Source organism: Indicator indicator, chromosome 18 (assembly GCF_027791375.1).
Source record: "Indicator indicator isolate 239-I01 chromosome 18, UM_Iind_1.1, whole genome shotgun sequence".
NCBI classification, from domain to species: Eukaryota; Metazoa; Chordata; class Aves; order Piciformes; family Indicatoridae; genus Indicator; species Indicator indicator.
Genome location: NC_072027.1, coordinates 13,181,956 through 13,199,248, shown reverse-complemented (window position 1 = coordinate 13,199,248; position 17,293 = coordinate 13,181,956). Strand labels below are relative to the sequence as shown.

General features: G+C 45.6%; 1 protein-coding gene across 1 annotated transcript; it reads left to right on the top strand.

Moving 5' to 3' along the window:
• Window positions 1-310: 310 nt before the first annotated feature.
• Window positions 311-13,912, top strand: GABRP (gamma-aminobutyric acid type A receptor subunit pi). Its single transcript, XM_054389114.1, has 9 exons — window positions 311-366; window positions 1,375-1,487; window positions 3,584-3,651; window positions 5,115-5,332; window positions 7,402-7,484; window positions 10,638-10,775; window positions 11,955-12,107; window positions 12,582-12,775; window positions 13,598-13,912. Exons 1-9 carry the CDS (start codon window positions 311-313, stop codon window positions 13,910-13,912), a joined length of 1,338 nt encoding a protein of 445 aa, XP_054245089.1.
• Window positions 13,913-17,293: the final 3,381 nt, after the last annotated feature.

The following is a 17,293-nucleotide window of genomic DNA, read 5'->3' as shown; positions in this document are numbered from 1 at the left end:
CCCTATCTAAAACAAAGTGGCAGCTACAATTTGGTGACCTTGTCAAGGACTTCAGGACTGAGTTGTCACTAGTGTTTTTTATGTGGAAGTGTTAAGATAGCACAGTGCTGAAAAATGACACAAGCCAGAAAAAAGGGCAGGAGCCACTATGAGCTGGAAGTGTTAAACATCACAGAGTGGAGTTCTGACTGCACAGGATTTTTTTTCCCCTGTTGCCTTCCCTTCAAATAGTTTTTCTTAAACCACTGAACTTTGCCTTTCTTTTGTGCTTCACAGGCAAGCAGAGCAAATACAGAAATAATCTCCAGAGATGTTTTGCAGATATTTTTACTTCTTCAGTCTGTGTCTTTTCCTTCCAACACAAAGGTAAGCAGGGTGTTTGCTTTGTTTTACAGGGAATGTCTGAATTGTGTTTCATACAGATAATGTGGGTCAAAAGGAAATTACCCTTCTAATGGTCCAGCCCATCCAAAGAAAGCCAGGTGTGGGAAGGGATGAGGGACAGAAGACAGCAACCTGCATAGGTCCCCAAAGTACAGTATGTACATTACCAGTGCAACCCTTATTTCCTGTTGAGTGCCACAACAGTGCAGTTTTCACTGGAAATGCTTCCCATGGGGGTCCCAGCTGGGTTATCACCAGTCCTGCAACCACAAGTCCTACATTCCTTGAATGGTTTATGTTTATGCTGTGCACAAACTGGTTCTGTTCTGCTACAAAGTACCTTTTAGGTCTAAAACCCACAAGACATTGATTCTGACACTGTATTTCAGAGCTGACCCCTCTGTAGCGCAGCAGCTCGGGCTGGTCCAGCCCACAAGGCTTTGTTGGTGTCTCTGAAGTTCTCACTGTTCCACCTTTCCCTTCCCAGTCTACTCAGAGGTTTTACTCCTTGCAGTAGCTGTAGGGACACTGCCTGACCCTAACACAGGAGGGTGAAAGCCGCTGACAGAGACTAGTGATGAGAGAGGAGGAGCTGTTGGTCAGTAAGATTTGTCAGAAGCAGGAGGAAAATAAAATGTCTGTTCCTTATATAGACTGTACAAGAAGGAGTGGGAAGGGAGAGATTATGGGATGTCTAGAACTTGCTTCATTTGTCTGCAACATTCTAAGAATGTCCTTAAGTTACCGTGTGTGCACACCTGTAGCTTCCAAGTGAAGTGCTTTGCTATTTTCCCACCTTTTCAAAAGGTGGGAAAAAGCTATTCAGCCAAGACAAGAAAACTGAGCTCCTGACCTCAGTGATCTATTTCTTAAGAATTTTATGCAGTTTGTTTGCTTGTTTGAGCACAAGCTGGAAACACAGCTGGGGCTGCACACCAGGTGTGCCCAGCATGGCTGTCCACACATAACAGAACCTATTTGTGTTCCCAGAAGGTGCTCCCTGGGCCATGTATCCAGCTCACACAGCAGTGACACAACATCCCTCCCTGGATTTGAGAACCTCACCATGGGATACAACAAATACCTCAGGCCCTACTTTGGTGGTATGTTGGCTTTGTGCATTTGACCGTTTGAAGAAAAGTCTGTAAGCTTGTGTGGAGGGGAGAGCATGCTTTCAGCTTTCTTTAGGATGCCCCAGTTTATAAGGTTGTGGGTTTTTTAAGGGAGATAGTAGCCAAGGCTGCTGTCCTTCCTGTGCAACCCCTCTTGTCTTGAATAGATTGTGTGTGCACCTGTGAGGCAGGAGAACATGTCCATCTATGGGGTTAAGAACAGGTAATTTATAAACCTCAGGATCTTTCTGAAAGACCTGAGAGAGTAACTAAATTCTGCGTTGTTCAGAGTCTGACCCTTGTGATTTAGTGCTTTGGTTTTGTTCATGTATATCTATTTAGTAGATGATGGTTATAGAGGAAAAAAGCTACTCTCCTTGCCAGAAATACTGACCTTTGACAGCTGCTTTCACTTCACACTTAGACACAAAGTAACCCTGCTTAAACCCTCATGAAACACCTGAAGGACAGTCAGGTAGAAACCCCCCTGAAGCTTTTGACCAATTTGGGAGTCAGGTCCCCCTCCTTCCAGGTGAGTGCTGTAGGAACTCATGAGGAAAGAGTTCCTCAGAGTACCATTCAACACCTGAAAATAATCAATGGAAGCTTAAAAAACAGCCATGAAAATTTTTCTTATTATTAATTTTGGGGGTTTGCCAGACCCCATTAGTGAAACGATGCTCAACATAAAAATTCCCCATCAGCTTTCACCAGGATGTCAATGTTTCCCACTGTAGCTCCTGCAGACTGACCACCTGCTACTGGAATTTTTGAGCTTCCTTTTTCTGACCATAGTGATAAATTTCTGGAACAATTCAGAATTTACCAGCTTGTTCTGCCTAGAATGTCTGATCTCATGCAGCAACAGTAAAGATCCTCTCACATCAGTGAACAGATGCTTCTGAATTACCTAACAAAGGTGCATCTACACCTGCCTATGCCTATTAGAACCATAAATGTCAAACAGAAATGATCAGGACTCTAGTTTGGCTTCCTCCAGAAGCCCTCAGTCCTCACAGATCTAGCCTTTGGTCATTACTTTGAGTGAGCTCAAGTATCTGAACATCTAAACCATGACAGAGGATGTGAATGACAGCTACTTTAAAAAAAGAAAATATATATATATGTGTATATAGACACACACACACACTTCTTGCAAATTAAATCAATTTTGGAACAGTTAAAAAACCCAAACAAGAACCACCTGGGAGGAAATACAGAAATTGTGTCCCCTGGACTTTCCTCAAGGTTTAGATGATGAAAAGTTGTTTCAGCATGTCCCAGGAGGGAAGGCATTGCTGTGTTGTCACCTAGGCAGAGAGGGCTGTGCCCTACTCAGAGCCCCGGATTCATACTGGAGATCAGATAAACCATCACAGGCCAAGGGAAGGTTTGCAGAATTTCTTTGGAGCCAGCTTGCCCGTGCAGGACCCGCTGAGCTCTGACATTTCCTGAGCAGGAGCTGCCCTCTCGTGGTAGATTTTAAGAGTTAGCATTTGAAAATGAGAGACGAAGAATTGAGTGCTGAAAATTTGCTTATAAATAGAGCAGTAATGTAAGGACTAAAAGCAGGCAAAGGTTGTTGAACTTCTGGTTGTTAAGCCAGTGCATGGAGTCAGGAATCTCTGATTTTTCTGCCTTAGTTTTTGCTCTCTCAGAAGCAGAGATGCTGATCGCTGCCTGCTTGTGGAGGGTCCTGGGAGAGCTGTGGGGGGAACATTGTACAGATTTACACCCTCCTGCCACTGTGCAGGTGTCGAGGGGCACACTGACCCTGACTGCCAGCCCTTTGGCAAATACCATGGAAATTCTGCTTACTGGAACTGCTCATCCTTGCAGCTAATGCTGGGGGATCTCTGGTACCATCACCAAATACCTAACTCCAGGTCCCTAATAGTGACAACTTTATTTTGGATCACAGTGTCATTTGTGAGTCCAATGCTCTGAGTCTGTGTCTAACCCCTTGGGCTTCTGCAGTGTTAGAAGAAGTGTGGGATTCTGTGAGCAGTGCCCAGACTACACAGCACCCTGAGCAATTTGATTGCAGTGCCTTTCACTCTTTCCTTCTCTCTTCTCTCCCTGCACAGGAGAGCCTGTTCAAATCGCAATGAGCCTGGACATCGCCAGCATCTCCAGTATATCTGAGAGTGACATGGTGAGTGAAAGGCTTCATTTGATAAGAGAGAAGAGCAGCATCTGCCTGAGACCTGCACATTCCCATGGATTCAGCACAGACGCAAACTGGCATGCTCAAGCTGCTTTGCTTTTCTGTGCCTGCTGACCACTTTCAAAGGTGTGAGGAGAACAGGGCTTGCTTATTACTGCAGACTATATAGATGCCATAGTAATGTGGGCTTGTAGGTACATAGATGGCTCCAAAGGCCTTACTGCTCAAAAACTCAGAACCTCCTGGAAACCAGGCCCCTTGGAAATGGAAGCAATCAATCCTTTGTGGCACTTCCTCTCCCCTGGCTTTCCTCAGTGCAGCGTAGGGGTGCCACAGACAGGGTTTCTTGTTTTTTCTCAAGGAGGTTTTGAGCTGTGACAGTCTGAGGCTTAAAGGACTGGTCACCCCAAGATAACAAAAAAGTAAAACCAAACCAACACACAAATAAAACAAAACCATTCTCAAAACCCCAAAGACCATCTTTCCACCACTGATGAGTCTGGTTCCTTCCACTTCTGACAACAACTGGATTTCAGACACTGATTACTGAAAATTCCTGTTTCAGGTTGACCAAAGCTGCAGGCAACTTCAATAAATTCAGCAAATAGCTTCAGTCCAAACAGCAGGCAAACAGGCAGCAGAAAGCATAAGAAGTTCAGTCAGGAACAATCTCAACACTTGATTTCATTTTCAAGAAGCCACTGACTTTCTTTTTCCTCTCCTCTCCAAAAACTAAGCAAGTTCAATTATTCACATACACAGTACTAACTGCTCATTTAAGAAAGAAAAAAGTACTGAGGCTGGAGCACCTCCTCTATAGGGACAAACTGTGAGAATTGGGACTGTTCATCTTGGAGAGAAGAAGCCTCCAGAGAGAACTTAGAGCAGCCTTCCAGTACCTGAAGGGGACTACAAGAAAGCTGGGGAGGGACATTTTACAAGGGCTTGTAGTGATAGGAGGAGAGAGAATGGATTAAAGCTTGAGGAGGGCAGATTTAGACTGGAGACTGGGAAGAAATTCTTTACAGCAAGGATAGTGAGACACTGGAACAGGTTGCCCAGGGAGGTTGTGGATGCCCTCTCCCTGGAGGTGTTCCAGGCCAAGCTGGATGAGGCCTTGAGCAACCTGGTCTAGAGGAAGGTGTCCCTGCCCATGGCAGGGGGGGGCTGGAACTAGATGATCTTTAAGGTCCCTTCCAACCTAAACTATTCTGTGAATGAATGAATAATCTTTAGTCCTCAAACACCACCCCTCAGAGTGCAAGTGTGCGAGGAATGTAATACAGTAAATAGATTTTTCACTGTCGTTTTCTCAGATTTACTGCATGCATCTGAAGCTTTGGCAGGTTGAACAAACGCATGTCCTGCCTCTTGCTGCAGGTGGTACAGCCTCAGTGATGCTGTGCAGATGCTCTGGGCCTGCGTGCTCAGAGGTGTCCTCTCCTCTCCAGGATTACACAGCCACTATATACTTGCGGCAGCGCTGGACAGACCCCCGGCTGGTCTTTCATGGCAACAAGAGCTTCACAGTTGATGCTCGCCTGGTGGAACTGCTCTGGGTACCAGACACCTACATCGTGGAGTCGAAAAGGTCCTTCCTGCACGACGTCACTGTGGGCAACCGCCTCATAAGGTTGTTCTCTAATGGCACTATCCTGTATGCCCTAAGGTAAATCAGCTTCTGGCTTTGCAGATGATGAAGTTCAGAATAGAGATCCAGAACTGGGCTGGACGGGAGCAGATGACAACTGTCACAGGGAACAAGACTGGGGTCAACAAGCCAATGGTGACCATGCTTTTATGATCCATTATGCCCTGTGCTGGCCACCTGGAAATACTAGTCAACAATCAGGATTCCCCATCATAGCATATGCTACATCCTGACCATAGTGCCTGCTTAGAAAGCTCAGGACTTTAGGTGTCACCCAAGGCAAGCTGAGTCAGGTGGAGTCAGGGGAGGAATGGAGAGAGGACATCACAACAGTAAGAGTTTAACAAAAAGTGGGGAACTCTTTGCTTATCTGGTGCCATGTGACCACAATTTCTGCTTTTTAGCAAAGAGGCTGCTTGTAGCTGTGCTGCAGAAATGGGTGCTGTAATCATGTTAGCAATTCACACCACCTGTGTTGCCTCTTCTTGGCTTGCAGAAACTGTCCCAGTAGCCTGCACTGCACAGCAGAACTCATTTACCCTCCACAGCACAGGAACCCAGATTGTGTGTGCAGTTAGTGTGCCTTGGGTGACAAGTGGCGACTTCTTAGGATGTGCAAACAGTAGCACTGGAAAACAGGGAAATCTACACCAAATCTCCTACCACAGCAAAGCCAAATTCCTGCTTCAGTTACACTTTCGTCAGGGTGGCTACAGAGAACTTGCCTTGTTAAGGAGGGCTCTCTGTAGTTTATCAGTCCATTTATGTCATAAGTCAGAGCAGAGCCTTTGTGTTCTACTTTGCTTTGGAAAACAGATATTTCATTGCAAACATTTACTGCAGCTTAAGAAGGCTTTGGGGTGCTGTGCTGGTTTGGGGCCAGACAGATCGTCTCTTGCCCCAAAAGGGACAAAAGAATGAGACTCACACAAACGGATTGGGGAGTGATGGAAAGTTTAAACGGAAAAGCAATTGGTGAAGCTACAGAGAACTACAAACCACAAAGCATAGTGACAAAGAGTATCCCAAAGCGTACAGAACCCCTCACAGAATTCCCAGAGGCTTCCCAATCCTTCTCTTCTTCCCACCTGAGGGTAAACCCAAACCCCCCAGGGCTCTTTCTTCTCCCTCCCGCTGCTAGGCAAGTCTCAGGCTGGCCAGGTCTGAGACTGCCCTCCCCCTCCATTCTTCTCCTGGCATTAGGCCTAGACAGGCCTAAGAAGCCTTGAGGATACTCCCCTGGCATTACCCGATAAGAGAGGACATCTCCCATGGGAGCAGAGAGGGAAGAAAGAGGAAGAGAATGACTTTGCAGATGGCCTTATAGGGCGCAGGATTTATGGGTAGAAATACGCCGTTTCCTGTGTCCACCCCTGTGGGTGGGCACCCAGGACACCAGAGGTGTATCTCATGCGGCAGTGGCAGGGGGCACCCAGCCTAAACTGCCACAGGTGCTGATAGAGGAGATGCTCCCCAGGAGTGGGCAGTGCACCCATGCAGCCCAGAAGGGAAGCATGTCCTAGGCTGCATCAAGAAGAGTGTGGCCAGCAGGGTAAGAGAAGAGATTCTGCCCCTTACTCTGGTGAGACTCTACCTCAAACACTGTGTCCAGTTCTGATGTCCCCATCATAAGAAGGACACAGAGCTGTTGCAGTGAGATGATCCAAGGTCTGGAACACCTCTGCTATGAGGATAGGCTGAAGGTTCAGACTAGAGAAGAGATGTCTCTGGAGGAACCTTAGAGCTGCCTTCCAATAGCTGAAGGGATCCTACAGGAAGGATGGAGAGGGACTTTTCATAAAGGTATCTAATGATAGGACAACAGGAATGGTTTTAAGGTGAGGGATAGTAGGTTTAGAGTGGATCTTAGGAAGAAGTTCTTCAGTGCGAGGTTGGTGAAACTCTGTTATGGTTGCCCAGGAACATTGTGGATGCCCTCTCCTTGGAGGTGGTCAAAGCCAGGTTGGATGAGGCCTTGAACAACTAATTCTAGTGAAGAGGTGTCCCTGCCCATGACATGAGGATTGGAGTAGATGATCTCTGAGATGCCTTCCAACCTCAGCCATTCTATGGTTCTTTTCCTTCAGAATCACGACCACTGTTGCTTGTAACATGGACCTGTCAAAATACCCCATGGACACACAAACGTGCAGGCTGCAGCTCGAAAGTTGTAAGTAGAACATTCTAGGAAAAAATCATAACTTTCCTTTAAATTTGTTTCTTTAGATGTAAATATGCATCTTGAATATTTGGATTTATCACAGTGGCCTTATGGAGTAGACTTTTATTCTGCTACTAATGTTAATGTTCAAAAGAAAATAAAAGCTGGTTGTGGTGTCCACAGTTTAGAGGATTCCTGCCACCATGCAATGTATATAACAAGGGTGACAATAAATACTTTTATTAAAATATAGATAGTTCAATTTTGTGCGGAAAAGATGAAGTAAAAGCAGCTCATTTTCAAAATTCAGTCCTTTTTGCATAGCTGCTTCAAAGCTAACTTCTGAGTTAAGTGCATGTGATGGAGAAACAACTTTTCACATTTTGAGATATCTACAACAAATTGCACCTCACAAACCTCCACTGTAACATGACAATGTCAAGGGTAGTTCTTGAGTTGAGCATGCCTCTTCAACTCATGGACTGAAAATAAGAGCAAACGCAGCTTTGTGGTATATGCCTCTCCATGAGGGCTGTCTGTTTCAGTGATGCAGATGGTGAGACCCTTGACAAAAAGAGGAGTCTCAGCTTTGGGAGTCTCAAGAAAAGGATTAGTCAGGAAGTTCTGCTCTCAATTATATTAAAAGCTCATCCATAGCAAAGCTGGCTGGGAAAGACTCCAGGAAAATTTGGGATGCTACAGGGCTCTTAGCCAGGAGCTCAGCAAGAGCAGCAGTGCTGTTCTGTAGCTCTCAAGCTCCACAAGAATCAAGTAACCATCTCCCACTTCATGTCACAGAAAGTAATGTCTGAAATCTCAGTACTGGAAAGACCAAGTTTTAACTTCTGGGGTTTTGCAGCAGGAAGCACCTTGGGAAGCACATATTATTTTCACATTAAAATCGTATTAGCTCACCATGGTTAACTTTATTACAAAGAATAGCTCCTGAAATAATAATGATTGGCCTCTTCTGCTAAAGCGCAGCTTGTTTGGGCCAGTTGTAGAAGTGATTGGGTCCTACATCATGCTCAGTTGCTGTATAATTCCAATGAAATTACAGGCACATTGCCCGCTGGAGATTTCATTAGGATAAGTGCCCAGAAAAAATGCTACTTCAATATATGCCAGATAAATTAACAGTAATCTATCATTCATTATAAAATCTTCTTCTGTAACCACCATTTATAAAACTGCTTAGAAACTTTGCAAAGCCACATGCTTAGGCCTCTACACAGGGATTCATACCCTGGACACCTAATTTAGGAGTTCATCACACTCAAGCCCTGGTAATTTGTGTCTAATAAGAAAACACAATTAGATAAACACAGAGTTGCAACTGCATCTTATTCCTCCTACCAGGAGAGACAGGCTATTACCCGAATCAAAGCGTCCCTACTCATTTTCACAAAGAAGGGCACTTAATAAAAGAATCAAATTAGTGAGATTGATGGGCCTGTTTCCTAAATTAAGCGACGTGGTTGAAGTGAATGGCAGGCTGGTGACTCAGTACAAGCTTTATCCTGCAGACTGAGGTCTCCCTCGGTCCAACTTGAGGTCATTTTCTGCCATCATTTACATTCCTGGAGGCAGCTACTCAGCTGGCATATGTGGAGTTTACTGATAACTACTTGAATCGTTGATCTCATCTGTCCCACCAGTTTGAGGCAGTAATTCAGTATTCAGTATATGTTGGATGTGCTTATTTGACCTCAGCCTTTGGGAACAGGAGGAATGATTTGTAGAAAAAGCTGCTTTTATGGGTGAGTTTTCTGGACAATGCATACTCAACATTCAACAAATCCAAGTGCCGGGTGCTCCACTTTGGCCACAACAACCCCATGCAGAGCTACAGGCTGGGGTCAGAGTGGCTGGAGAGCAGCCAGGCAGAAAGGGACCTGGGGGTGCTGGTTGACAGCAGCTGAACATGAGCCAGCAGTGTGCCCAGGTGGCCAAGAGAGCCAAGAGAGCAATGGCATCCTGGCCTGCATCAGGAATAGTGTGGCCAGCAGGAGCAGGGAGGTCATTGTACCCCTGTACACAGCACTGGTTAGGCCACACCTTGAGTACTGTGTCCAGTTCTGGGCCCCTCAGTTTAGGAAAGATGTTGAATTGCTGGAGCATGTCCAGAGAAGGGCAACGAGGCTGGGGAGAGGCCTTGAGCACAAGCCCTACAAGGAGAGGCTGAGGAAGCTGGGACTGTTTAGCCTGGAGAAGAGGAGGCTCAGGGGTGACCTCATTGCTGTCTACAACTACCTGAAGGGAGGTTGTAGCCAGGAGGGGTTTGGTCTCTTCTCCCAGGCAACCAGCACCAGAACAAGAGGTCTCAAGCTGCGCCAGGGGAGGTTTAGGCTGGAGGTGAGGAGAAAGTTCTTCACAGAGAGAGTGGTTGGCCATTGGAATGTGCTGCCCAGGGAGGTGGTGGAGTCACCATCCCTGGAGGTGTTCAAGAGGGGATTGGACGTGGCACTTGGTGCCATGGTTTAGATAGTCATGAGGTTTAGGGTGACAGGTTGGACTCGATGATCTTTGAGGTCTCTTCCAGCCTTCTTGATTCTATGATTCTATGATTCTATACTCAGTCAGAAGAGCCTGGTTGGTAATCACACAGCGCTCTCAGCTCCAGGCACTCGACTAACTGAAAACACCTTTTCTGATACTTTCAAGCACTTGAATAGACAATTCAGTGAAATCTGCTTCTGCTACCTGGTCTGGGCTCAATGGGTTCTGTATTCTCTTTTTTAACTGCTGTGTTTCTCCTGCTCCCTTCCCATGACTGAAGAGACTATGTTTGAGGGTTTGTTGCTGCCGTACTTGCACCTTGCTGCACTTAATCAAACCCTGGATGGCAGGACTATATTATCTTTTCAAATGTTTTGATATTTAATAATAAAAATACCGCATGTAAATGCTTGAAGCAGGTTCTCAGCAGCCTTGCATCTCGTGCATCACTCACAGTGGCATGTGCCCCCACTGAACCAGTAGAGTCAAAGTCCAGGAGGTAAAGGGCACCCAATGTCCACCTGTAGTCTGACACAGTCCAGAGGGGCTTCGGCCAGCCCGCAATGCCTGGATCACATTCGTGTTCCCCGCTCAGGAGACAAGGCAGGGCAATAGCTTTTGCTGGTTACACCACAGTAATACAGGTCTGTATGTTCTTCTCAGGGGGGTATGATGAAAACGATGTCACCTTCACGTGGCTGAGAGGAAATGACTCCGTCCACGGCATAGAAAAGCTGCGGCTCTCACAGTACGCAGTGGAGCGTTACTATACCCTGGTCTCGAAGTCACAGCAGGAAACAGGTAAATAGTGAAAGAGAGTAGCAAGAAAAGATCTTGAGTATTTCTTCTCCCACGCCCCTTCCCTTCTATGGGCCCAGAGCTCTTGACTCAAGCCTGAAGCAGCAAGTCTTTAGCAAATCTTAGAGATGGACAGAAAGCTGGTGAAATCTGGTTAGTGGCAACTTGTGTAAGACAGAAATCCACTGACAGATGAGGCTTTTGATACACTATTTTCACTTAATGCAAACTATAAATACTGTGGAGAGCCACATTTACAGTAACTGGGAGTAAAATTAACTTTTAAAACATACTTTTGTTTGTAAATTACAATTCCATCACGATAAGATCATTCAAATTCAGTGTCTTTGTACATCAGAATTCAATGTCTTTTTCATTATCCATGTACAGACTCTTCTCTGCAGTCACCAACACTATGAAAGGGGCAACACTTCCTTAGAATGACCAGGTTTTTAAAAATAACAATGTTTTGTTGTTTGCTGCAGTGTACACAGCCCTGGGACAACATAGGGTTTGTTTCTACATTTCAAAGGGAACTATTGTTTGCCCAGCAGAAATCTTTCCTGCAAACACTTGCAGTCCAGCCCCACAACCCTTACGGCAGTGCTACAACAAATTGATTTTTAAAAACTCACTGCATTTTTTTGAGCACAAAAAGAAACAGCTATCAAAGATCACCAATAACTAATTACTACAGAGGGGCTAACTCCATGCAATACTAAAATATTGGGATGCTTTGGGATGTGAGCCAGAGCCTGCTGAAATAGGGAGAAAAATCATCTGTTTATTTCTCAGCCATCAGATAAGGGTGAACTTGGCAGTGCCCCTTCAGAGCGGCGAGTTAAGTGCTGTGCTGAGTATGAGAGAGCAGATGGAACCATCAGCCCTCCTCTGCTCTAAGATACTGCTATAAAATACTTCTGCTGTGGATTAAGTTCAGGAGCCTCTTTGCAAACCACACGCTCTTTTAGATGTCTTTTGCCGAGCAATGCTGTATGCGTATGTGTCTCTCGTCTAGGACATCTTAGGTAAGCATGACCTTCAAGGCAAGATGTCAAGGTTGTGTAAGTAACACCTCTCCAGGACAGATATCAGCTGAAGGGCTAGTGTTGGGCTGTTCCAGTTTAAGTTCAAATGTCATTGGTATCTCATGTTCACTGTGTTTCTTCCTTCCATGAACAGGCAGTTACCCACGACTGATACTGCAGTTTGAGCTGAGAAGAAATGTCCTTTACTTCATTTTGGAGACCTATGTACCCTCCACTCTGCTTGTCATGTTGTCCTGGGTTTCTTTTTGGATCACATTGGATTCAGTGCCTGCAAGAACTTGCATTGGTCAGTTATTGCCCAGAGAAGAGAGAAGAGGGATGGTAGACAGTGGTTTTCTTGAGCTCTCTGCTCAGTGACAAAAGGTCTGCTCAGGTTCTGCTTTATCTTGTGGCAGAGCTCAGCTAGCTGTTACTCTTGTTCACCCACAGAGCTTCGTATAGCCAAGGCTGCCATCAGATTCACAGCAGAGAAGAGGACAGAGCACATATTCTTTGTGCTGTGCTTGGGGGGGGGGGGGGGGGGGGGTTTTGTTTTTTTTTTACCAAAAGTAAGAAAAATAAAAGCCAAGTGCCTATTGGAGCAAAGTTGTCAAAGGCAGGGAGAGCTTGTATGAAGCTAATAGCTAGGGCTACAATAACATTGCAGCTGGTGTTCTGGATTTGGTAAGAAGTGCTCTGTCTGGCTAGCAACAGAGTGATAAAATGTGCAGCCTCCTTCAGAATGTCCACAAGAGGTGGTCTTTCCTTTTCTGCTTTCCAGGAGTAACAACAGTGCTTTCCATGACAACTCTGATGATTGGCTCACGAAGTTCACTTTCAAAAACCAACTGTTTCATCAAGGCCATTGATGTTTACCTTGGCATCTGCTTCAGCTTCATCTTTGGTGCCCTTGTGGAATATGCAGTGGCTCACTACAGCTCATCACAAAATTGTGCAGCTAAGACACTTCAGGAGGTAAAGCCTTTTTTATCTTCATAAGCCTGGTTCTCGTGGTTCAACAATAATGAGTCCTCCATTTGTGTACCACAAATAGATGAATTGCATTTGACTGCTGTGTCCCTGACACAGACTTCTACAGAGCAGCTTTAGCTGACAGTCACATTAGAGTCAGAGGACCACATCCAGGAAAGTCCTTTGGCCTACAACTAGAATTGGGTCTGTAGCCCTGAGCTGGGCTCCTGTGGGAGCATGAAGCACCTCTGTTTCTTCCAAAATGCAGCCAAAGAGCAGCATAACACTCCTCCTTGCTCTTCGATGGAATAACTCTGCCTGAGACACCCATCTGGAAGGTCATTTCCTCTGCCAGAGGAAAGCTGGCCCCTACAGTACCAGCCATCAGTCTTGCAGTGTTTTGTAGATGTTGGGAAAAAGTGTTCCATTTCAGTGTGAGAAATTAAGTATGACTGTAGTCCAGTGGTCATCCAATACCCTTCTCTAGAGGGGAAAAAAGGTTTCTCACATCAGTGCTGAGTTACGCAGCCACTAAGTTACAGTGTAGAGATGAAGAGATGGATGTCTTGGAGAAGGATGTTGGGTTGCTCAGTGACATAGAATGAGGCTTGCTCAGAGATCTCAGAACACCTGTAGAAATACAGTGGTGGAAGCAGGCAGCTTTGTGACTCTTAAAACCAGGCAGCAGCTGAAGGGCATGTCTGAATACTGGCAGGGATACATGTGAAGCCCTGTTCTTTGATCTTTATCCTTACAGTCTCCTTAAAGCACTCTTCCTCTGCAGAAGACAAACCCTACAACTAACTGTACATTCTTGTTTCCTAGGGGCCTGCAAATGACCTCACTAAGGAAATGGAAGAAGTCAACATAGCCAACATTCTCAACAGCTCCCTCTCCAGCTATAAACAGAAAATAAGCTTCTCAAGCATTGAGATCTCCAGCGATAACATTAACTGCAGTGACCTGACCATGAAAACTCGTGAGAAAATCAAATGTGTCTTGAGAAACAAAATCCACAGGATTATTGGTTATTTCACAATTCAGAACCCCAGCAATGTAGACCACTACTCCAAACTTCTTTTCCCTTTGCTTTTCATGCTGGTCAATGTATTTTATTGGGCTTATTATCTATATTTCTAGTAGAAATGAGTTGCTTCCTTCTCCCACGTCAGCAGAAGAGGAATCTTGCAGTGGGCATGGTATCTAACCTCAGTGAATCCAATGTGGGTAAACTGCTTTGTTCTGTGTCCTGAGGTACGAAGCAGAAGTGTGCGTGAGGTATGCACGATGCAAAGCCTTGGTGCCTCAGTGTTAGCAACGCTGACTCTGGACAACTGCTTGTTCAGCTGAGTGGCTGTGCTGGGCTCTTGTGCATGTTCCTGCTTTTCATTCCAGCACCCGCCCTCTTGCCTGACTGGAGATGAGTGTGGTAGGCCACAGAGCATGTGTGCATGAGTGCATGTGGTAGGCCACAGAGCACTACCGGCAGCAAAACAATCTGGGTAGTCTGAAGCAGGCTGGAACCTTCTAGTTTACAGCTGCAAGAGGATGCAGGATTGTAGCTGTCATTCCTTATTTGCCAGAGATAACAGGAAGAGAGGAACTGTGATTGCTGTCTCAATAGTTCTATGTTGAAGCAGGGGATCCTGAAGGCAGCAGCATGCCTGCACAGAGGAATGGCTCCCACAGGACACCTTGTCTCAGGTCTGATGTGGTGCCAGACTGGGAATTGCAGTACTACTGGCCCTGGCACATCAGCTGGGGGGTCACTGCTAACATTTGTCAGACCCACAGGGAGATGGAGGACTCTTTATTTATAGAGTTGCATTTTTTCTGAGATTTGAGAACATGAAATACAGGCAGCAAAACTGTTCTGTGACCCATCCCTACACTTTCCCTGTCAAGCTGCAGTTGAACAGATTGTACCACCTTCCATTAGTTCCTCAAAAACAGATTATTCTGCACCCTGGAGAGTACCTCCTTCACCTTTTACTGCTCTGGTTTCTTGCCAGCCATATGCAAGTGTGGCAAATTTGCCATCCCCTCTTTTGTATGGCTGTGCAGCTGTGGCCAGTCAGCAGTGCTGCTGGGTGAGAAGCCCATGTGTGGGCTGAGGTACAATGATCCAGATCAGCCTTCACTCTCTGTTTTAGGCTGAAATTCAGATTTCAGGTGGGCTCTGGAGGCTGCCAGTCAGCTTTGTTTCTCTTGCAATCAGCAGGAGTGAGAGCTTTGTTTTAAAAATACATGAAATGTGACATGCATAAACTTAGGTTTGAGGATAAAATGCCATTTAGTACTGTGTACTTAAGGCTACTCGAAGTCTTTCTTTCCTGATTTTAGAATCAACATTTTATGGCATGTTGCCCACCCCCCACACTTTTGGTCTATGCAGCTCTGAGATTTTGAAGGTGTAATCTTGCAGTTATGTAGGCAAAACTAATGGCCTGCAGTGGCTGCCATTCAGCAGGAGCTCTGGCTGAGGGAGGCCTCTCAGCATCTAGCTTATATTACAGCCTCATGCACACGGTGTCTGCTTGGTGTGTGGCTCTTCCTGGGGGCTCTTCCAGAAGGTGGGTAAAGCATGTGAAGCTATAGATTTCTTTTTTTTTTTTACTTTAATAACTTTTTATCGAACCACTTCACTATGCTGTATTGGGAAGGATCTAAAGCACGTATTCATAAATCATAGATTTTACAGAGAGTAGCACGAGAAGACAAAGGGGAACAGACTGGCAATGGCAAGTGAATAAACACCAACTCCAATAATGAAATGTTGCCGTGTATATGCTGGCATTTAAAGTCCACTCCATAAAATGTAATAAAGTGAATGTTAGTGATATGAACACAACCCCCTGGAGAGATCCTCTATTAAAAAAAATCATTACCTTCTTTCTGTGTCAATTTCTTTCTTTAAAACACAACTAAACCACCCTAATATGTTGGCCAAACATGAGTGTTAACAAAAGGAGTTTCTCTGTGTACTGTAGCAGCCTACCACTCAGAGGGCTTGCTTTCATTAGATGCACCTCTCCTTACAATTTTGCTGCTCTGAAGTTGCTCAGGACTTGTTCTAAGTTAAGCCTCTCTGCAGCAAAATGGTTTTTATTGGCCCAGCCTAGTGAACTTTGTGTTGTCTTGAAAAGCCTCCACTCTGTCTAGTCTCATTTATTGCTGATTTTGTTACCTTTAAGAAGGAAGTGAGGGGCAGAAGGTAGTAGGGCAAGGAGGGGTTTTCTCATCTCTCTCAGGGTAATATTAGACAGTTATTGGCTTGGCCGGGGGAAACTTTGGAAACTCTTAAAATCTAGAAAGTATAGACTCTAGTTTTATTTGCTGCTACATATCATTTTCTCTGTCATTGATGGATCTCACCACTTCACTACACCTCACACATGACTGGCTCCCTGTACAGCTCTTCTGTAACATGGGATATTAACTCTGACCTCAGTGGGGTGCACACAGAATGGTCCTAAAGCCATTTCGGTGGTCAAACTGACGCTCAGCAAGGACCAGATATGGAAACTAAGAGACAAACCAAGCAAGCCACCTAGCCTTGATCCTCTTGCAGGTACATTAGGCAAGTCAGAAGGACCAAAATTAATGTTGCTACTACATCCTACAGTGAAGCAAGTCAGCTTAGCTGCCCTCATGTCCTGGGGCAGCCTGGTATCGTTTTACTGGTGCTGCTGTCATCCCACACATCATGCTGGGCAGAGGGCAATGACTGATAAGCACTGTGAGCCCAGAGCAGCCAGGATGATGCATTGCATGACCCTTCCTGTCTCTTTCAGGTGTCTTGTGTCCACCACAAACTAGAAGCACCACTGAATTCAAGATGAGACTTTCATAGCGTGAGAGGTGTGGAGCAGCACAGCTTCTGTGTTTACTGGTTTGTAAAGATAATACCCAATACCAGCTGAAAAGTAGGCTTTCCCACAAAGGACTAGTGTATAACACATAAACTGCAGGTAAGAACTAAGCCACAGGTAAGCACTGCACACAGCTCTGCTTTGCCAAGGGTTCAGTCTTGCACAGGCTCTACTGGGAGAGGGAGGTGTTTTGAGCAGCAGCTCACCCTCTGAGAGAGCCTCTAGGCTGATGGTTCCTGAGCTGGGAGCTGTTTCACCTCCCACTGACCACATCTGCTGCATAGCTGAGGGAACTTGGCACCATGAATCTGGCCACAGCACAGGACAGTTACCCCTAACATTTACTGTTCCATCACAGTGGCAGGTCGTTTGTGCTCTTGGCAGGATGTAAATGCATGGAGGAAGAGACCGGCTTGCCTTTTGAGGTAGTTCTGCTTTGCAGTGATGTTCTGGTCTGCTGCAACCTGTCCTTACTGCATGTACTTCCTAATGCTGCAGCTTCTGGAATGTCTCTCTTTTTAGAACATCTGCACTTACTTAAGCTTTTGTGGATGAATGCTTGTGGATGTATGTTAGCATGGAAAAGCACAAAGGACGGTAAGCAGCAGTCAGGGAACACGGGTAACTTGAGGAGCTCTCAGGAGAGGCA

Excerpts from the sequence above, each read along its gene's own strand:
- GABRP (XM_054389114.1), top strand. The coding sequence starts at position 311 with ATGTTTTGCAGATATTTTTACTTCTTCAGTCTGTGTCTTTTCCTTCCA. Across the intron at positions 3,652-5,114 it reads GTATATCTGAGAGTGACATG|GATTACACAGCCACTATATA; the intron begins GTGAGTGAAAGG and ends TCTCCTCTCCAG. Across the intron at positions 12,776-13,597 it reads CAGCTAAGACACTTCAGGAG|GGGCCTGCAAATGACCTCAC; the intron begins GTAAAGCCTTTT and ends CTTGTTTCCTAG.